Source organism: Bacillus rossius, chromosome 1, assembly GCF_032445375.1.
Source record: "Bacillus rossius redtenbacheri isolate Brsri chromosome 1, Brsri_v3, whole genome shotgun sequence".
In the NCBI taxonomy this organism is placed as follows: Eukaryota; Metazoa; Arthropoda; class Insecta; order Phasmatodea; family Bacillidae; genus Bacillus; species Bacillus rossius.
The window spans coordinates 158,529,802-158,553,220 of record NC_086330.1 but is presented as its reverse complement, the minus strand read 5'-3'; the positions used below and the strand labels follow the sequence as shown (position 1 = coordinate 158,553,220).

At 38.3% G+C, this 23,419-nt stretch overlaps 1 protein-coding gene across 1 annotated transcript in view; it reads right to left on the bottom strand.

The window, feature by feature from the left end:
* Positions 1-23,419, bottom strand: part of LOC134546339 (hemicentin-1-like) — a 345,137-nt gene that overhangs the window by 68,095 nt on the left and 253,623 nt on the right. Inside the window, exons 39-40 of the mRNA XM_063389116.1 lie at positions 21,032-21,189; positions 15,109-15,248 (exon numbers count right to left, since the gene is read on the bottom strand). Of these exons, the coding sequence (XP_063245186.1) occupies positions 15,109-15,248; positions 21,032-21,189 (298 nt within the window). The remainder of the gene's footprint in view (positions 1-15,108; positions 15,249-21,031; positions 21,190-23,419) is intronic.

Sequence of the window (23,419 nt, the reverse complement as noted above, 5' to 3'; positions counted from 1 at the left end):
ATGAAAGCTGTGTAAGCTGAACACATTAGGTGAAACTATAACTGAGACAAGTGAGGCTACAAGTGAAATGCCTATTAAGAAGTCATCTCTGTGGTTCTACGTGAAACCTTCAACAGCAGCTCAGTCTACTCTTCCAAGCTACGAAGAAACTATCCAAGGAGAAGTAAACGAATATCTGGCAGCACCCTTAATCCCAAAGAATAAAAATCCTTTCAGTTTCTGGTCAGAGAAGGGGCGCACTTGTTTCCGAAACATAGCTGTGGTAGCAAGAAAGTACTTGCCTATACCTGCCACACAAGTGTGCAGTGAGAGACTTTTCTCAACAGCTGGCAACATTGTGACATGTAGAAGAGAGAGAGTCTACTCCCCGAAAATGTAGAGCAGCTTGTGTTTCTCCACAAAAATTTAAATTAGCTAATATGTAGTGATGTGACAAGACTCTTTTTAATACGAACTAATTATAAAATTGGAGAACCTTAAAATTTTAAGTACTGTCAGTTTTTTGATTCTACATACATTGTATCAGTAAATATGTACCTGTTCTCATATTGTAATGTGATGTGATCATATAACATGTTTTATGGGATTTCAATTCTCATTCCAATTATTCGAACTCAATATTCGTATTCGAGAATAATTTGGTATTCGTATTCGAATTCGATTCGAACTAAAAAACTTATATTCGCACAGGCTTATTAGACATACATTTTGTGTTGATAAATCCTTTTTGCATTTATGTATACCGCATTTAACTTTCCGTTTCACTTAAGCTATGTAGTACTATTTAGTAGTGAGTTAAACGCAAGTTAAACGTAACAAAGCAAACAAAGAATGCAGCTTGCCGGAACAAAACAAGTGGCTAGCTGCCACGGTGAAGCATATGGCCATGAATAACTTCGGTGACGTGACCGCGAATATTTGTCCATATTACTCTCTGACAGAGTCTCTGTCCTATGAATTTTAAAGAATAATCTATGATAATTATGTTGTTTGAAAGGTTTCAACATAAATAAATAGTGGATTACTGTGAAATTATTAAAATAGCTTGAAGCAACGTACCAAATTCCTGTAAATATGGCGTCTTCTTGCGTGTTCGGCAAAGTTCGTTTTACAACAAAGAAATATTGTGGAAAGACAGTTGGCAGCCGTGAATTTTCAAACATAACATCCTAAATGTTTGTATCATTTGCTGTTTGTAAATGTAGACAATCGTTCTGAAAATACAGTAGAACCCCGATTTTGCGAACACGGATTTAACGAAAACAGCGATTTAACGTAAAGGTTTTCAGGAACCATCAAAAAAACACCAATTTATTAAAATAATAATATAGATTTCCAAAAAATGAAAGTAAATTGTAACGGAAACTTATTAAAAAATACACTCTGTGGTGTCAGTAATAGAATGGAGGTACTTTATATTAACATGTGCCTTTGCATCATGTGTCCAAACACGAAAAAATAAAAAAAATTGTTGAAATTGCTTAAAAACTCCGGGCGCTGTAACTGAATTGCGTAGGTTTGTGCCATTTCGCGCGCCTGGATAGATAGACTGTCCGCGACACATGACATCATGAAGGGTTTCTTTGTCCGCATCCCCCTCCCCATCCTTTATCCTTGGCTTGACTCACCACGTTATCTTCCAATGACGCCCGCATAGTAACAGTGCTAGCCAATAATCACACGTTTCCAAATATTCCCTTTCCCATCCTCCAGGTTTTTTCAACTTGTGACCATGTCACACCAATACGCCATTATCATTATTCTCAGTAAGAGCTTTGTGCGCAGTGTTTAGTTTTTGGAATACATTTTTTATAATTGCTGTTCGGACTTCGATTTTATGCTTTTCTTCTTAGATTTTGACTACAGATTGCGATTGGAATTGACTACACTGCCTGTTCACTACCTGCTTAGCTTTTTTATTGGTACAGTAGAATCCCGCAGATGCGACCACTCACGGTTTCCGGAAAAACTGACTTATAAACGGAATGGTCGCATTAGAGATTTCGGGCCAATTCCCCCCCCCCCCTCCCCCAAAATATCCAAATACATAAAATACTCGCACTAAATGAATTCGCGTCACGCGAGTTCGGCTATGCTAGCCGGCTGGTTATTTTCGTTCAAAACGTGTCGAAGGAACTTGTGTGGATCAGGTAGAAAACATTCCGCTATAAACGAAAGATATAAGAACAATACTATATTGAAATGCTGTGACATGTTTTTGGAGTAGATAATCACAGCGACAGACCGACAGGATGCGCTCCCGCCCTTGCCGTCAGCGATGTTTATTTTGACAGCTCAAGCAATTATCTTTTCCACGACCCTTCACAGCGTAAAAAAAAAAAGAAGAAAAAAAAAACACGTTCGAATGCAGATGGAAAATAGTCCAGGAAACCAAGACTTAAAAAGGCACAAACCTGTGAAAAATTTGTCCAAAGCTGAATTTTTGCACAGTTGTAGATTTGACTATGCTTAATAACATACCGAAAGTTTACCGCTGTAGACCTTGTGCGTATCACCGAAAATTTGCATTTAAGTCCTAGATGACAGCGACTTACATCAGTCCATTAAAATGCTACCCATTTGTACAGTTTTTAATTTAGACTGTCCATAAAACTACCAAAATAATCTTGAGACTCTAATACAGCCATTAATGTTGTAAAAATCATAAATTGTTAATATTAAAGATGTGATATTAAGCGATTAATACCGTATTGGCCCGAATATAAGGCGACCCCGAATATAAGGCGACCTGCAGTTTCAGGAGGCCAAACAAATGTAAAAATAATTTTTGGTAGAAATTAATGTGAAAATTCATTAGACATACATTTTGTGTTGATAAATGGTTTTTGCATTTATGTATAACAATTAATTTATATTTATCACATTACTTATTTAAAATAAGTTTGAATGGCCTACCCTAAAAGTCAAAAGAAAACAATTAGAAAATTTTTACATTTTTAAGTATTACACTAGAAATTTTTTCGTATGTTTACTCTAATGAAGCTGCATAATTGTCATCTTCAGAGCTGTTTATTTGTCTAGGGCTCATTCCCCGCCGTTCCACCGATGTGTGATTGTTCATTTTTCACAGTTTACTGTATCTACGAATTTAAAATTTTTACAATGGCTATTAATCCCTCTTAAAATACAGCATTTAACTTTCCGTTTGACTTAAGCTACATATTACCACAGAACAAGGCGTATTACTATTTAGTAGTGTGTTAAACGTAAAAAAAGCAAACAAAGAATGCATCTTGCCGGAACAAAACAAGTGGCTAGCTGACATGATGAAGCATACGGCCAAGAATAACTTCGGTTACGTGACCGCGTATATTTGCCATATTACTCTCTGACAGAGAGAGTCTGTTCTATGAATTTGAAAGAATAATCTATTATAATTATGAAAGGTTTTTACATAAATAAAGAGTGGATTATTAAAATAGCTTTTGAAGCAACGTACCAAATTCCTGTTAATATGGCGTCTTCGTGCGTGTTCGGCAATGTTCGTTTTACAACAAAGAAATATTGTGGAAAGACAGTTGGCAGCCGTGAATTTCCATACATTACATCCGAAATGTTTGTAAACGTAAACAATCGTTCTGAAAATAACTGTGATATTTTAGTACAAATATTACCGTTAAAAATCTGAAGATAAATTACCGTAAATGTTAACACGCGATTGTACACAAAGTACAAATATGAATTATGAAATAAAAGGTTGCCATTTTGAGATGCTTCAACATTCACGTTTTTACTCAAGAACAAATATTTTAATTTTCAACTTCAAACAATTGTGAATTACTGCAATATTAGGTGGATTTATCGTTTTTCTCCGTGTGAGGTAACAACGTTTTAGTTAATATAAAAAATTGTGAACGTTTTATTAAACAATGTTTCTACTGTAGCTTTCAGCTTGGAACTAATGTTTGCGGTTCTGACGTCTTGGGTGCGAAAATAAGGCGACTTCCAATTTTTGCATCTCTCGTTTATGTAAAATTGGTCGCCTTATATTCGGACCAATACGGTACATGACATATTATTTTTTATCTTTGCCACTCAGATAAAAATACTATTTACACCAATTTGAAGAGTCCAATGCGAAAAATGTCCAAATAAATGTTTTTGGTTATACCTTTAGCTTTAAGACAGTATATTTATAAAGAGTCTAACGTAATTAGTTGGCTCATTAAAGCGGCCCGAGCGTTGCAGTGTACTGCGGCCGTACTGATCTCTCACGGCCACCGCCGTTCCAGCGCGGCATTGCGACACACTGCGTACTGCGACACTCATTCAACTGGGTCTTATTTAGGGATTACTTAAAACATAGCTAATTCATATGAGAGGGTGTATGTTACATGTAATGAGATATGCATTTTTTTTCTTATATGAATGTTTTTTGATACAATAAAATTAACAATAAACGATTTCTGCTCGGAACTTGTAAATGAAAAACTCTAGAGGACCTCTGGTTTTATATCTGCATGGATTTATTCTGTTTCAAAAATTTTATTATTAAAAATTATTTTTTTAGCAACAATTTTTTTTTAATTTCTGATACATCGTTTTATTTTCGATCAGAACAATGCAAAATTTTAATGTAGCCTGTATTCGACAAAATGAAAAATTATATATTTACTTCTTTAAAATCAGTTTACTACATAAAAATTGAATAAAACGATACATCGTAAATGTACTCTTGAGTTTTTTTTTTTTTTTCACTTTTACAACATAATTCCTATAATAATAGGTTTTTTTTCCAGAAAATAAATAAAACACGAGTTGTGTTGTAAAACGTATAGGTAGCATTACATATTCAGTTTTTTTTTTTTTTAATAAGTTAATGTATTTGAGTGCTGCGCCTAGCTGACGTCGTTGGATTGTTAGTGGCAAAGAGCGGTGGTGGATGTTTTTGCAAAAGTTTGACCGTATTTTATGACCCTACCTATGAGAGGTTGTTCGTACCAGAAATCCTAACGGTTAAGGAAACTATCCATTCTCTGTAGTCAAGTAAGGGTGTGCTACTCGCGCAATATCGTCAAATATCACAACTTTCCGGGACGTTCGGTCATTTCTCGGTTAGCTCTGGTTTCACCATAGTAAACGGAACAAAATCTTGTCTATAGTGATTTCATATTCCTATTACCGTAGTAGTATGGCGTTTGAGGACAAACCAAGTTTGCTGTATACTGGGAGCCTACTTAAAAAATGTATTTATAGAGTTATTAAATAATTTACGAAACACAATTTTGTGGATCGTTTGGGAAATTATCATTTAGGACTTAACTGCTCGTTATTGGTGTGATCACAAGGGATCATCGGTAAACTTTTGACATGTTACTAAGAAACGTTTATTCTACAACTGTACAAGGTTTCTGCTTTGGGATAATTTTCCATGTTTCTTAACAGCGAAATTCGTCCCGACCCCAAGCCGACTTCGGCAACCTCACAGTAGTACCTTTGAATATATATACTGTATAGAAGTCGCCAGCCCAGGTTAAAATTTCTAATACGGTTTTGAGGTAGTTGGTTAATTCACCGCCGCAGTCACCACCATCTCTAGGGCATCGACTTGTGGTGGTCCCTAGCGGACAAGTGTCGAACTTTTCAAACACCCCTTCCCCCTCCTGTTGAACGAGCTTGAGCTGCAGTGAATGATAGGTGGGGGGTGCGGGAATGACAGCGGGCGACAGTGCTGCGCTCAAACGTGTAATTAACAACTAAGACGATACAGGGCGTTACGGCAGCGCACTGCAGCGGTGAAGTTCCCAAGCTGCTCATCATACGCTTCTGAAAAACGTAGATTAAATCCTATCCACTCGCGACTTCTATACAGTATATATATTCACTACACGGCTCGGATAGCTTCAGGGGTCAAACAAATTGTATGAGACCCTTAACAAATATATCCATTTAAAGAAGAATAAATATGCAACAACGTTTATTGAAAGCGATTTTCACGTAGGGCTCTTTATATTTATGTAAGATGTATTAACTTTTCCGTAAAATTGAATGAAAATGAATTCCTCAACTTTAATGATTTAAATTGTCTATTTTATATAAAGATGTTAAAACTGTGTACTTTTTATTACTATTCTCAGATAGGGCAATGTTTCTAGATTATTTTGGGTTCCATACTGTCAGTCTACTCCATAAACTGCATTTTCAATATCCATTATTGTGGATCGTTGCAAAAAATTGACATTTTGGGCTTAACTGCTCGTTTTTGGCGTGACGCACAAGTTTTGCATCGGTAAACTTTTGATATGTTACTAACAAACGTTCACTCTACAACTGTACAAAGTTTCTTCTTTGGGATAATTTTCCATGTATTAAAAACCTTTGTTTTTTTACAGCGAAATTCGTCCCGACCCGAGCCTACTTCGACAACATCGCAGTAGTATACACTACGCGGCTCGGATCGCTTCAGCGGTCAGACTAATTGTATGAGACACTTAAAAAATATACCAATTTAAAGATGAATAAATATGCAACAACGTTTACTCTAAGCGATTTCAATTTTGGGCTCTTTAAGATTATGTAAAATGTATTTATATTTCCTAAAAATTGAATGAAAGTGAATTCGTTAACTTTAATGATTTAAATTGTCTATTTTATAGAAAATGTTTAAACTTTGTACTTTTTATCACTATCCTCAGATAGGGCAATGTTTCTAGATTATTTTGGGTTCCATGCTGTCAGTCTACTCCACTGCATTTGCAATATCCATTATTGTGGATCGTTGCAAAAAATTGACATTTTGGGCTTAAGTGCTCGTTTTTGGTGTGACGCACAAGGTTTGCATCGGTAAACTTTTGATATGTTACTAAGAAACGTTCATTCTGCAACTGTACAAAGTTTTTTCTTTGGGATAATTTTCCATGTATTAAAAACTTTTGTTTCTTTACGGCGAAATTCGTCCCGACCCGAGCCTACTTCGACAACCTCGCAGTAGTATACACTACGCGGCTCGGATCGCTTTAGCGGTCAGACACATTGTACCAAGCTCTCAACAAATAAACTAATTTAAAGTTTAAGAACTTTGCAACTACTTTTATTTAATGTTTTCACATCGGGCTCTACGTGTTTTTGTAATACGTGTTTTCATTTGGGCCCTTTTTTCCAGATCACCTCTCTTCTAATATTATTGAATAAATATCATATTTAATAAAACGTATTGAAAGATTTTTAAATTTAATCATTGAGAATAATGTTTTGAGTAAGTTTTGGTTTGCTATTCAGAAAGTATACTATAGTAATTACGTTATAGTGCCATATTGTTGAGTGGTCAATAAAGTATTATTTAGGAATTAACTTCTCGTTTTCGGTGTTCCGCGCAAGGTTTGCGGAGGTAAACATTTCAAATGTTGCTAGAAAACTTGAATGTTACCACTGTTTTAAATCTCAGTTAGGAGCTAATTTTACAAAGATTAAAAATCTTCGATTTCGTGGGAGTGAGAGTGGCCACAGCGCTTGCGGCTGTGGCTCTGTCGCAGTGCGTAGACGACATTGATAAGCTCGGGAGTCTCTAGTGATCCTATAAATTAAGCTAGACTTTTGAGAGATATGTCCCTGTAAAGCTTAAGAACTATACAACAACTTTTGTTAAAGAAATATTTGCGTAAGACCCTTTATTTTTAAGTGAATTGTCTTTTTATTGCCTTGACTGATGTAAAAAAAACTTATTTCATTAATTTAACATTTTTTTCTTACCTTTAATACTAACTTTTAGAACTTTATTCATTATAAATGTGAGTAGTAGTGCTTTAAGATTATTTTCATATAGTTATCGAGAGTCTACGGTAAAAAGTGCGAAAATGGGAAGCATTTTAATGAACTGCTGCAAGTCGCTGTCATCTAGGACTTAACTGCAAATTTTCAGTGATACGCACAAGGTCTACAGCGGTAAACATTCGGTATGTTATTAAGCATAGTCGACTCTACCACTGTGCAAAAATTCAGCTTTGGACAAATTTTTCACAGGTTGAAACCTTTGTTTCCTGGGCTAAAAGTAACTATGCAGTAAAATAAATATATTTACGTCCCTGCTAAATTTTTCTATTCAATAAAATTCGAGGTATTAGTGATTTTCCAGCAGAAACTGCTGTGTGACTAATAAACAAATTGTATCATAATAACTTAAACTTATAAAGTATTTACTAACGGCGAAGGACAGTCGTATAAGCCCATAAAAATATTTATTTTACCGAGAATGGACTATACAACCTGGCTTTTGACACACGCGGTGTGGGAGGGGAGGAGGATGCTGACAGTTTCTCACGCAGAAGGTTGAAATAAGGGAGGGAATGTGTTGAAATGTTAGTTGGTAAAAGGGGAGGGGTTTTTTTTTTTTACATGGTTTGTGGCTCTGGGAGGGATGAGCCTTGAAGAATTAGCAGGGGATGGGAGAGGTAAGCGTCACGTCACGTATGACGTCAAGCCACCGCTACCGCCAGCCTGACCGGACGAGTTTCTTACGCTCTCGCAGAAGCTACCACAGCAGCTTTTCGTGCGTGCGGGCGGGTAAGATAACATGACAGCTGAGACGGCTTTTCGTGCGATAGTGGACGCGCCGAGCTCGGCTAGACACTGCCGCGTGCATCGGCGGGATTCTACTTTACATGACTTTATTTACTGTTTTTGGATATTGGCTTTGTTACGTTTTTTTGACGATTCGTTTATGTTACTGGTATTATAACTGGACAAAACTGAGACACGGGCGGTGGAGCTTTTATTTTTTTTTCTGCTAAGCTCGCGTATATTGGCTGGCTGCTGATGGAAGGTCACGAATCTGGGCGAAGCGTTGAGTGTGTTATACTGCGCATGCGCAGCTCAGCGAACAGAGAGCCGCAGCTACGCCGCGCCGTAACAACAGCTGATCGAGTACAATTAATTACCTTTCTCAGCGTACGGCACGCTATTGATAATAAATTTCCATCAATTTGCGGCCATTTTTTTTTTATTTTTTACTGTGACTCAATGTGTATGTAGATCGTATTTGTTATAAACGCTGCAGGTTGCGACTGTATTTTAATAAACTTCAACGTATTTCTTACACTTTTCATATTTTTTTGGCCTAATTTTTCACGGTTTCTGAAAATCTGTACGTACGACTGAGGTGTACGTACGAACCGGGGGCCGTACGAGCGAGAGCTGAGATAGCACGGCAGCACAAGATATCGGCGTCGACCCTGTCTACGATATAGAAACGTAGGGACGCGATTATGAGTGCGGGGGTCATTGAAAATCGGCAAATCGGATTTAACGAAACATCGATTTAGAGTAAACATTTTCGGTAACCATAGCATTTCGTTAAATCGGGGTTCTACTGTAGCTGTGATATTTTAGTACAAATATTTCCGTTAAAAAATCTAAAAGAAGTTATGGCCTGAGAACCTGCAGTTAAATGAGACTAAACTGGTGCTACAGACATGGTCAAAAGAGAGGCTGATCATTAGGGTAATTGTAATTAGAAGCAGAGGTCAAGACTAGTAATACTGAAGCCAAACTGCCGCTGCTGGTTGCTGAGGGACGAGGACCGAGTTTGTTAGGGAGAAACTGGTTTGAGCCACTTGGTATATATCAGTGGCGTCTCGTCAGGGCAAGCAAGGAAAGCAGTGCTTGCCCAGGCAGTTTCCAGACATTGTATTTTTTAAATAAATATTTTATTCAGAATAGTATTTTACTTTGGCTCGTGCAGTTAGTTGTATGTATTTTTTACACTATCTTCTTGGGACCCAATACTGTGTGCTGTGCGCTATAAAAAAAGAACTCGTTGACACAAAAACATGCTGTTTTAGAAGCGTTGCTAGGTTTAGAAGCGCTGGTAGGATCGCTTTCAGCAGGAAGGCTGCCGCAGTAGTTTCCTTTCGGAAGGGGGGTGGCACGGTACAAAGGTTCAGGGAGGGGATTGGCTGGAAAAATACGCGGTAGAAGCTACGAAGGTAACGCTTTCTTGCCGTACTGGAGCGAACATGGCCGAAGCAGACGGTGGAATTTTTCCGCCGACTGCTTCGGCTATGTCCGGTACAGTTCGGCACGGCAGGTGGCGATGTCGCGTTTCAGTCGGCGGTCGTCTCTCGGGGCGCGCGCATCTCTCCCGCGGGCTGTTGGCTGGCAGTGCGTGGGGGATTTGTGGGCGTACGATGATACTACACTCCCACTTAGTATATAAGTAATGTAGAGTAGGTATTTTTCTATCAGAATCATGTAAGTCAATCATTATTTTTCAAAAATAATGTGTTTAAAAAAATGTCAATTTTTCTACCTGTGGAAAAGTCAATGTTCAGTTAAGAAAACTACTTAAATAGCACCATTTTGTACCTTGAAATCCATATTTTCCCGGCGGAGGGCCCCCAGACCCCCCCCCCCCCCCCCCCCCCAAACTCATCATGTTTTGGTGTGAACGGAGTTATTGCTTCCCCTCATGTAAACCTCACGCCTCGCCACTGGTATATATGTCCACGGTGTTCATGCAGTCACACAAGATGAGGTATTTAAATGTTAAACCAACATCCATGAGTTTTTGATAATGCAGTTAGGCCAATATGTAGGGCATCCAGTGACTATAGAGTTACAGCCAGATGTGAAGCCGATATTCAAGAAAAGTCGTGTGGTGGTCTTCGCGTTGCGAGACAGAGTGGGTGAAGAAATTGACAGGTTAGTGGAAAGAGGGGTTTATGAACCTGTAACACATTCTGCATGTGCCACTCCCATTGTACCAATCCGTAAAGCAGATGGATCAGTACGCATCTGTGGGGACTACAAATGTACGGTGAATAACGTTTGCAAAACTAGTGTTTTTCCGCTTCCCACAATAAATGAAGCGTTTGCTAACCTAACGGGTGGGACTATATTAACAAAGTTAGACCTAGAGGACGTATATCTGCAGCTTTCAGTTGATGAGGCAACCTCTGAGGTGCTGACAGTAAATACAATGAAGGGGCTGTTTAAGGTTAAGCGACTACCATTCGGTGTTAGTAGTGGTCCAGCAATTTTTCAGTGACAAATGGAGATGATGTTGGCTGGGATAGCTGGGGTAGTGGTATTGTAAAATGATATTTTAGTTACTGGAAGAAATGCAGAGGAACACTGGCAGCGGGTACATGAGGTCTTGGGAAGGATAGATAGGGCAGGACTGCGGCTGAAAAAGTCAAAATGCAGGTTTGCTGTACACAGTGTTGTGTTTTTGGGGTACAGAATTGATGAAGAAGGTGTGCATCCAACACATGAGAAGATCGAAGCGATCCACAAGGCTCCAGAACCGACATCCCGTAAAGAGCTTCAGTCATTTCTGGGTCTTTTGAACTTTTACGAGAAGTTCCTGAAGGATAAAGCTTCTGTACTAGAACCCCTTCACCGGTTATTGGATCATGGGACCCTTTGGAAATGGACCCATGAACATAGTGAGGCGTTTGGCAAAGCGAAAGAACTGTTGCAGTTGGATGTGGTGCTAACACACTATGAACCACAAAAGCGTCTTATTCTCACCTGTGATGCTTCGGAATATGGAGTGGGCGCAGTCTTGGCCCATGTAATGGAAGATGGGTGTGAGGCACCTATTGCTTTTGGATCACGAACTTTGCATAAGCAGGAAATTAACTACTCACAACTGGATAAAGAAGCACTTGCTATTATGTTTGGAGTCATGAAATTCCGCCAGTACGTTACAGGAAGACCATTTATTATTGTGAGCGACCATAAGCCCTTACTGCGCCTATTGGATCCCACTAAGCAAACACCAGACATACTGTCTCCCTGGCTGTTGCATTGGAGTTTGTGGCTAGCCATGTACGACTACCAGCTAGTTCACAAGGCAGGGACCAAGATTGGCCATGCTGATGCATTGAGCCGGTTGCCTATGCAGTCAGAGATGTTCAAAATTCCAGTAGTAGGTGATGTGTTTATGCTGGGAGAAATGTCAGACTTGTCAGTAAGAGCAGACAAAATAGCACAAGATACAGAAGAGGATCCAACACTGGCTCAAGTTAAACAAAACACTTGTATGGGTTGGCCAGAGGGAGATGTTGCAGAAGATCTTCGCCCATATATTCGTCGTAAAGAACAATTGTCTGTCTACAAGGGTTGCATCTTGTGAGGGAACCGTGTGATTATTCCACCATCTTTAAGGACACATTTGTTACAGGTACTGCATGCAGCACATGATGGAGTTGTCAGGTCCAAGGCTTTTGCCCGCAGCTACATGTGGTGGCCTAAGATGGACACCGACATTGAAGCAATTGTTGGACAATGTGTGGAATGTCAGCAGCAACGAGCAAACCCCCCAAAAGTAAAAGATGTTTCTTGGATTGCAGAAACAAAACCGTGGCAAAGAATACACATAGATTTTTTTGGCCCATTTCAAGGGCAAGTGTTCCTGATAGTTGTTGATGCATATTCCAGGTGGCCAAAAGTCAGGAGGGTGCAGTCTATGACCTCTACATCAGTCATCAGAGAACTTAGAGACATATTCAGCTCGCATGGCCTACCACATAGTATAGTGAGTGACAATGGAACAGCTTTTGTGTCTGCGGAAATGAGAACTTTTCTAACAAAGAATGGGATTCGACTAATACGAACAACACCATTTCACCCATCTACAAACGGCCAGGCAAAAGGAATGGTACAAACTATTAAAGGGAAACTTAAGAAACTTTCGAGTGGTGATTGGCAAACAAGATTGGCTCGTATGCTGTTTTCTTTGCAGACAACACCCTGTACAGTGACTAACAAGACGCCATCAATGCTGCTGATGGGTAGTTCATTGCGTACAACATTGGAACAGATACACCCAAAGGCTTGTGAGGATCGTCAAACTTTGAACATCCCTGAAACGGTGAGAGTTTTGATATTGGAGATCCAGTGCTGTACAGGAATCACAGTGGGGCTAAAAAAAGGCTGTTGGGAGTCATCAAGGCAAAGGAAGGACCCTTGACATATGTAGTGTCAAGTAGTAGTGGACAATCATATAGGCGTCACACTGATCTGTTGCTCCGAAGAGCATGGCCACAAGTTGCGGAGGGTTATTCAAAAGTGGAGACGTCTAGCATCGCAGTCAATTCGGCTGGCCAGAGACAAGGGGATAATAGCAAGCAAGCAGTGCATAAGGATGTGGCAGTGGTACACTAGAAGCCTGGCTGTTCAGCTAAAGAGACAAGACCAAGATCACCACCCCGAGAACAAGCACCACCTCCTGAGGCTCAAGACTGGGAACCTTTCAGAGGTTTCGCAGAGTGTCCTTCAGCACTACCATCTCGAGCGCAGACACCATTTATAGGGGTAGAAGAATCCGAAGACATGTTGGCATCCAGGATGGGAAATGGCTGTCGTCGGCAACAAGATAATGAAACACTTAGAACTTCAAAGAGAGTAACACGTTTACCAAACAGACTAAATGATTTTGTAGTGTACTAAGTTAAAGGGAAAGATATGTTATGTATTTAGGTTAAGATATTTTGTATGACAAGGTTGGCATTATCTGGGTTAAGATAGTTGTGTTGTCTGGTTGGTATTATGTATGTGACAGTTGAACTGTAGCCATGTTTGTGAAAGGGAACCTACAATGTTAAAAGTTGTGTCTTTAATAAATGAAGACATGTGCAGAACATAATAACATGAATTATTTTTTTTTAAATAAAAAAACTGTTAATGGAACAGTGGCCCAAACAGTAAACATCATCTGCACATATTGCATAATTTGAAATGTTACTATCAGGGGAAACTCACGCTGTCCCCCTCCCCCTGAAGTTATGAAAAAATTTATGAAATTTCGGTGAAGTTAGTGTGTTGTATGATAAGCTGATACAACACCTGTAACCACAACCCACAGAGGGAGTGATGTATGTTGAGAATGATAATGTAACCGTCTAAACCCTTTTTTGTCGTATTTTTTTTAATACAAAAATTCTTAGATGATTATTTATCTGAATACCCTCCTAAAATAAATTCTTGTATCTGACACTGAAATCAAGAATTAAAAAATAATCTCGAAACTCAAATGCTTCAATTTCCTTCTTGGTTCCTGGGCCACAAAACTAGGGTTATAAACAGCCATGATTGCTGACAAGTTTCTCTCGTGTGGTGAGAGTTGAATCCTAACTTCCCGCCACGGCTCAAATGTATATGTCCGTTCTGCAGTAACTTAGAAAAGTCACAAACGAAAATACATATTATAGTTTCATTATCTGTCTGCTGCTTCAACAATATTCGGAAACGTAACAAAACTGCCACTACTGAGATTGAACTTCTTGGCTACAAAAAATTAAATTAATTAAAAAAAATTGTGATCCAAGAACAAACCATGGTCTGGATTTACATATTTAATAAATTGGATTTACATATTTAATGAATTTAAACCACATAGTATGTAATGATAAAACATACATTTTTTTTTGTAAATGGAACAGATATATTTATGTAAAATTACAGATATCTGTAAATTTGAACATGTATATGACATATAAGATATAACATGTAATATAACATGTATCATACAAAATAGTATTCGCAGTTATACTGGGTTCGTATTCTTGCCCAGGAATTTACGCTTTGTGTTGTCGCAGTACCACCAATAGTAAAAGTTATCTGTAAAACATTCCTTGAATACCTTTCCAGTATCAACTGCACACATTAAATAGCATGATAAAAAAATAAAGTCCAAATAGTGAATATTTAATATTCTTTTCCATTGTTCAAAAAATTTTGCTTGAATGAAAGCATCAATTAAAATATAAAATTATGTACCAATTTTCATAATAAATACTTAATATTATCTCGAATAATGTATTTCATATATGCAATAATAACCACAGCCATGGTTTTACAAAGATATTTCTTGTAGCATTAAAAAAACTATTTCTTGGCAACTGGTTTCCAAAGAAATCTTTTGTAAAAGTACAGACTTTATTTTTGTGAGGATATTCTTGTACTTGAATCCATTTTTAACGTATTTTGAAACGTAAACAACTGCAGCAGCCAATATTCTACTTATATCGGTCCAGCGCAGCAATGTGAACGGAAGAGCTTGGCACTGCGGGTTCATGTGTGCGTGCGTGCTCTCTCACGATACCCGTCTCCACAACCGTGTGATTGTGGATCGGGCCTGGCACCCACCTGGAGGTTGTCGCCGGAGCAGGGGGCGCCCCCGAACTGGGGCTCTGGCTGGGCGCAGCTGCGGTACCGTCGCCGGAAGCCTGAGCCGCACTCCGCCGAGCACGCAGTCCAGCGAACCCACTGCGACCAGCTGCCGTCCACTGTGGCGACACACACCCGGGGCAGTGACAGAGGCCCTTTCATGCGGTGTCATCCTGAATTAATATCTTCCCAAAATTTGTGTTTTTGCACATAGTTTTAAATATATATTTATAATATAACTACAGTGATATATGTTTGTAAAATGCTTTTAACATGAAAGTCTTTAAAATCATACCGAAGCATACGGGTACCACAACCGAAATTTGTTCCGTAAAGAAGATCTATATTGTATTGCCTAAATAATTACCTAACCATCAGTCTAAGAGACATAAGAGCGGTGTCATTATTTAACGTTCACAGTCAGCTCACTGATACAACCTTGAGTTTGTGTCGCGGAAGGGCAGGGAAGGGTAAGGGGAACCGCACAGACTGGTCAAAAACCGGCCTCTCGCACCTTTCTATTCAGAGTAGCTCATGACTCAGATATTATTGCACGGTGATTCATGTGCTTGTGTCATTTAACGCAAAAATAGTGTATTTTAGACTATATTTATATGTAAAATATAAATTAAGCCCATAAAAAGTATTAAAATACAATCTGTGAACCTCAGCTCTTGCAAGAGCCAGCTGAAAATATAAATCATGCCTATTGTTGGAAAGAGGAGACTACGGCTACGTACAGGTACCCCCATGTGTGCCGAACGAGACTGTTTCGGGAGTGTCGCAACCTGCCACAGCATGCTCACAGACTCCGCAAGCACCTTTACCGCTGTTGTACATGTACCAATTGATGCATCGAGTGAAGATAGTCTGTTTTTTATTAAAAGTTTTAGTACGCACTCAATGTCTCATTTTCATTTCAATCCATTACAATAATAGCGACTTGCTGACACAGACTTTCACATTAAACCAATGACCGTGTGTCTCGACACAGCCCCACCCAATTTTTCTAATAAACCAGTCCTTTATAATAGAGATGGTGATTTATAGCATTTAAAATATTAACATTTAGCATTTTGAATTTGAAATTTAGCATTTTGTAGCATTTTTATAAACAAGATTTAGCCAATTCTCTCATTTTACATTACCGAAGAAAAGTATATTTTTAAAAAGCATTAAATAATACACATATTAATTATTAACAACCACAGAAATAAAGATCTAGCACAACTACAAAGATAGCATATCTTGGCAGGTTTCCAAACAACTTTTTAACACTTATGAGTGCAATAAATTGAATACTTAAAATTACAATAAATATTTTTTAGCCGTGTTCATGGCCATAGTTGATGTAGAGTGCACAAATAATGTTATTGAAACTCGTTTTTTCAATTTTTTTCTTTCGTTTTTCCAATTTTCGCCTTCTTTTGGTTTTCGATCATGCCAGAAACCGTTGCTTGCCATTTTACCGACTTTTTTTCTTCATCCGATTTCTCAGTGAATCTTTTTTTTTGCAGCCTGATGTCCCTCAGATTTAATTTGCTTTTCAAGTACATCTTTTTGTTTTTCCACTCCAGACAGCGATTACATAAATTGCGCATTAAAATACAGTACACTACCTATTTAACGCAGTTGTCGGGGGACATAACTTTTACCCGCATTGTTGCATAACCGCGATGTTTCGATGTGACCAAGGTCAAAAGGCATAAAACACCGCCTGTGTTCTAATAGGTCGGCAAGCACGCACAGTATAGACGGCCCGCCTTTGTGCGGACTTTGCATCTGCAGTTTTCACTAAACGCGGGTGAAAAAATAAAAATAATAAATTTTAAAGATAAATATTAAATGTTGAATTGTTTTTATTTTTCCGCGTGCCGCGCACAGTTTGTCGCACGGCCTACGAGCGCGCCACACGCCGCCATACACACGTGCGGCACACAAGCTGCTGCCAGTCACAGTATCTGCTTCGTCTGAGAGTCCGTAACAAAATAAGTGCAGTGTGTGCGGTTACACACGATTCTGTGGTCAAAGTCTTCTAAATAGAAAGGCCGTAGTGATACTTCAAACCGAATATGAATCACAAAGTACCGAGTTTGATTGACAAAATAAAAATTCTAGATTTACTTACAGATAGCTTGTCTTTTGCAGAAGCAGGCCGCAGATACAGGAAAAAACGATTTTAGCATTCGTACAATAAAAAATAAAGAATCGTCTATCGTGTCAAGTGGTTAAACTTTATTATCCAAGCTTACAGTAAATTATAAATGGTCACATGTGGGAAACAAAAATTGTGCCAATTTAATTTTAGCGCAATCAGTGACGCCATATTAAAAACCGTGTTAAACTTTGTCTTTACTTATTTCACCAAACGCTGTGTCGAGTTGCTGAGTGTGTGTGGCTCGGATCGGCAAGTGTTATATTCCCGAGCCTCTGGTTAAAGGTCGGGAGACCGGTACACATAAACATTTCCGGGACTTGTTTACTACCTCACGGTAAAAGTGGTACATTATGGTTCATGTAAGTATTGGACCACTGGGAATTCCTGGGCAAAGATTAAAAATACGCTAGCTGATTTACTTTACTATTTAATGTTAAAACATTATACCAAATTAAAAAGATGAACGTGTATAATACAATGAATTACTCAATAATATTACGTCTGTAGGTTTAAGTTGTAACAAAACATTTATATACAGATGTCCAGTAAAGTACCAATTAAGATTCTGGAGTGGAATTTTAAACACCGGACTACCTGATTTTGCCTTGTACGCAGGGACGCTGTTCAGTCAAGTGACTCATGCTCTGCCTGTGTGCTGCGTGAACACATTCCCTCCCCCACTCCCCCTCGCCGTGTTTCTGCCCGCTCTAATATCTACCTCTCTCCATATTCTCGGCTCGCCTATCCAACATCAATCCTCAGCCGAGTCATGCTAGATAATGTCGCTGGACGGTGGGCTTTATCAGGTCCCCTGTCCGATGCTTCATTTGTGAGATAAAGCGACGTTAAGAACTAGTGTTTCAGAAAATATCACTGGGCTGGATTGGACCATAATTTGAAAACCCTACAAGATAGAGGAATAATGTACGGAGATATCTTGTTTAGAATTTCACTGCGCACATTTTCTACGCCTAGGCTTTTTTCTGCCCGATGCTTAGTTTGTTAGTTACAACACAAAATTATCCTAATCGGCTGTCAACCATTTATTCCATTATTATTCATTTCTGACTGGGGGACATGGTTTGACCCGCAATATACCCGATTCCGCGATCAATCGGGGCGCGATATACCGGGAGTTTACTGTATTCGTATCACTTTCGTAGAACTGTTCACTTTTGTATTCATTTATGCGATCCCGAATGGAAATTACGTTTCGTCCCATTTTTACCACGAGAAATAACAGTATACAACACATTCACGAGTATGAACGTATTTGTAAACACACCACCTTCCACAGACTACACAAGAACGCGGCTTTCACGTGAAATACAGCCAGAAAATGGGAATTGTTAGCTCGGCGAAGCAGAGATGTCGCAATATGGCGGCCTAAAAACTTGTACTCTTCCAGCTAGTTGTCCGTTGCTTTGTTTACAATCGCGAGGCACGGATGGCCATTTTTCATTTATATTTACGAACAATAGTGTTGTGAATGACGTGACAATAAGATACTTGTGCTGAATACGCCATAAAATGATGGTTTCTTTTGATACTGAACTGAAACGAAATACAATCTGTAAATAAATAGTGTAGAGTGAAGACGAATCTACGTTTTTTTACCTTGATTTCGCAGTTATCTCGGAATAGTCTATATTTCGCATTTTATAGCGGAAAAAATATAATTTAGCATATTTTCGCATCTATTTCGCGAAAACGAAAAATCACCATCCCTAATTATAAAACTTAATGACAAATTATTCTGACAATCCTAGTATGTATTGAAGGCACGAAATTACTGTGTTAAACAGATTTTGATTAACCTTTTGTACATATGTAGCATTGTCATAAAACTGTTTATTTTATTATATAATTCATTAATGAATGAAAATCTGGTTTTCCCAAAATCACCTAAACATTAATTATTCAGGTTTTTGGGAATTTTTTTTTTGTTTATGAATGACAAACAAAAATTAAGTGTTTGAAGACAAAGACTAGATACAAATGGTTAATCTAAAACTGTATACAACACAATTTCATGCTTTCAATAGATGTTATGACTGACATAAAAATTTTACTTTAATATTATAAAAACAATTACGTGAATAAAGACTCGTTTAGTAATAAACATTTTATAAAGAATTAAATGTGGTTATATTATAAATTGATTTAAAATCTTGTGAAAAAATATAAAATATTAAAAGCAAAATAATTTACGATATCTACTACCCCTTTAAAGCTGGGTTTCACATTCCATTTTAAATTATTTTTCCCCTTTCCCACTCATTATTAGTATTCAATACCTATTTCTGTAAATTTAACATAACTTTTTTTTAAATATTTGTTTCAGTCACAAATATTTTCAACATACACACTACGTGTAATAATTTGGACGTAAAAATTTGCACAAGGGAGAGTAATTTTCAACATTTGCACAACTTTTGACTCCCATTATGACACACTTAGTGAATAGCGTTGAAAATATATGTAACAGAATGACAAATGCAAGAGAATAATTGTAAAAGTATACACAAACTGCACTAAGGCAGGGTTTATAAATTCCGCTGGAAACACAATGACGCAACATGCAACTAACGCACAAAAAACTTGGTCGTTTAAAATCACGAAAGTCGCGAACTGTAACCAACCCTACAACTCAAAATTGTAAAACATTAAATTCTTCCCCAGATTTAATTTGAAGATTCATGATTATCATGGGAACTTATGAAACTATCAATAATTTGATAACAGTGTTCTTTCTTTCACTATTTGAAAGTATAACTAGTGAAAAGTGATGTTTGGATAAAACTAATATTGTAGCGTTTTTGGCACGTAAAGTATGAGTCTAAAAGCTTTCAAAACACTGGTGAACGTATCACATACTGAAGTTTATCCCTTGATCCTGATGGCATGATCCTACATATTTTTATCCTATGGTACATGGTGCTTGCTATTTAATTTAGTACATGGAATGATACTGGACATAAGAAAAAATTGTGACAAAAATGAATAATGAACACAAATAAATATATTTTTTTTTTTTGGTTTATCTAACTTAAGATCATAATTCATTGTTATAGGCCTAGAACAAGATTTTTTTGTGTACAGGATCTTTCGACGTACTAAATGATAACAGCAAGCATCATGTACCACAGAACAATATATACAGGATCATGGGTAGGAACTGAAAAAAAATTGCGTGTTCAGTGACTTCCAGGATCGACTCTACAGTCCTCCGCAGACTCACACAAATATCACATGGTCATTGGCTGCTCACATGAGAGAACGTATCAGCTGGACAGCTTCTGATTCGTTAATCTTTGGCTCAAGAGACCTCCAGACCTCTGGTAGCACAAAGCTATTTGAGTTTGATTAATAATGTATCGCAAAATTAATCAGCCAACTGTTACACTCTCTAATCATGGGATAAAGTAGAGACTGGAAAAAATCACGGATTTATTTAGTGATCAGATAATTTCAAATATGTGTACCTCTAAGGCCTAAGCTGATTCTGCTAATGGCACACACTTTATAGGGAATAATCATTGTCGGTAAGAAAAGGCTGAACTAAAGATTTACCGAATCACAGGCTACACCAATCGGCCACCAATGAAATGGTGACATTTTCCTGATTATACAAAGTACTGTGGAGCCTAGAGGTAGTTAAAAATGCAAATGTCTCCGGTCCCCAGGGATATAATTATAAATAATGAATATAACCATGCATTCGTTAGTGTATGGGAACCTGACCTGGGCACCTGCGGACGTGGCAGGAGTCGCTCTCCATGTCGGCGCCGACGCAGCGCGAGCCATTGTACGCCGGCGAGGGGCTGCTGCAGGCGCGCGTGCGGTACCGCGACCCCTCGTCGCAGGACGCAGAGCACTCGCTCCACGCCGACCAGCCGGACCTGCGCGACACACTCGGTGGCACCAGCGCCGGGGGTGGCCACGTCTGCACCATCACATGCGCGAGCTACCAGCTACCACGCTGGGGAACAGCAGCACACGGCGCACTGAAACTTCTCTCCGTGCTGAGCACTGATTTCCCTTATATGGCCAATCGGCGCACAATACTTCAGTGGCATGGAAAAAATGACAGTTGTTTTGATATGTGACTTTCAAACATGAAGAGTGAAAGTAATGCGAATATGTATTTATTTGAGAGGAAATACTTTGCAGTTTATTAATCGTAAACTAAAAAATAAAAAATAAACACATATGAATTTAAATTCTTGGACTTAGGCAAACAACTGCTTCCGTAAATAATAACTGACCAAAGTTCAAACATTTGATGGTGAAAATTTTGAGAGAAGTAAAGGAAGGAAGGGAATGATTGGAACTGCTGTGTTGTGTGCAAATGTAGTTTCAACTTCTGTGTTGTGCGTGTTCAGCTCTGTTATTTATAAGATGTTTGTGTGAAATCGAGAACGTAGCCTAGGCTTTACATGGTAACCGGTCCTGCGGCATGTTGTTTGGACGCCCAAAACATTGGCTGAAGTATAGTGGTTGCATCATGGAAACAGTTTTAAATAACTGCACACTATGGAAGTGATTATGTTTAACGCTGCAGATTCTAAATGGATGGCAGATTCTACATTGGGCAATTCAACACACCTGCAAGAAAGGTGTCCAACTTCCAACTTTTCTCCGTGCAGTGTGCCGATTTCCATCCGCCGCCAATCAGTGTACACCATATCAATGGCACAGAGTAGCTAATGATTGATTTTGATGAGTGCTTTTTAAAAATAACAAGTGTAAACTAATTTTTACATAGTATTTATTCATCAGGTAATACTCTGTTGTCAATGATTCTTCATAGTTGAAAACAAAATGACAAAATTAACTGCTTGTACTAAGAGAAACCACTAATTCTTCTTATAACAACAGTCAACAAAATTGAAGCCTTTGAAACTGCAACTGTACTATTTACATTCTGTTTGTAGTTGTGGAATTACTTGGGTCACAAGCATTATGTTTCTGGAATGAGCATCAAAATTTTGTTTTCGATAAGATTATTAGATTATTGCATTAGTAGTTATAATTTATTTGAACGATCTATATTTGAACGATCTTGCAATGAGGGAGATTGATTTCAAAGTTTTTCAGTAAACATAATTGCTAGTTTTAACTGCATGTCAACTGTTTGCCTTAGGAAGCCCACTGTGTTCATCTGTGCTGTCGTCATTGTGTTATCCAGAATATTTGTTTAGTTTTATCACTGAAATCACACGTGCTACCGTTGTGTTGTCCAAATGATCTGTTTTGTAACATCGTTGGGTTCGTCTGTTTGTCTCTGTGTTGTCCAATATTGTTGTTTGTCTGTATTTTCTCTTCTCGTTACAATTGTATTGTTGTTGTCAATTACTGTTTATCTGTGCTGAGATATTTGTTCCAACAAATTTCTTCCACGGAATTCTCACTGTGCTCTCTATGAGCCTAACATTTGATATAGACTAATTTCTGCTGGTTTTCTGTGTGTTTGTGTATTCATCTTTCTTGTTCATTCTTGTGGTCTCCATGACATAAAGTTAAAACCAGCAATGGCGAATGTCCATGAAAATCATTTAAATTAATTGGTAATACTAGGTATATTAACATTATTACTATCATTATAATTTTCATCATTATTAAATCATCATTATCATCATTATCATTAATCTATTTCTTAAGAATTAATTTATGAAAATAATTTCTGAAATCTCTGAAATGTGTTCAAATATATTGATTTTTCAAAAATAGAATTATGAATTAGAATAAACATTATTCTCTAAAAAAAATTTTTTTACCTTGACGACACCTGGCTCTCTGAGCCCTGTTGCGAGTGATTCCCTGTCGTGATGAGAGCGCCGGCTAGCCTAAAACTCAGGGAGTGAACGGGTTCTCACCTTGTGGCTTACAACAGGGGGCCAAGACAACAGCGACCCCTCGAGCTGTCGACCGCTCTAAACACCATTTAGTTCTGTCTATGTCGTTAAGTTACTGGCTGCTAAACGGAGAACCACTAATGAGTCGCTAGTGGCATTGCACGGAGCAGCGCTCAGATGCGTCCGTCGTGGATGACAGGTGAGCTACGACTGCCTCCCACACACCGGTGCACGGCGAGCTGGAAGCAGGGGAGGGGGACGCACGAGACGCGTA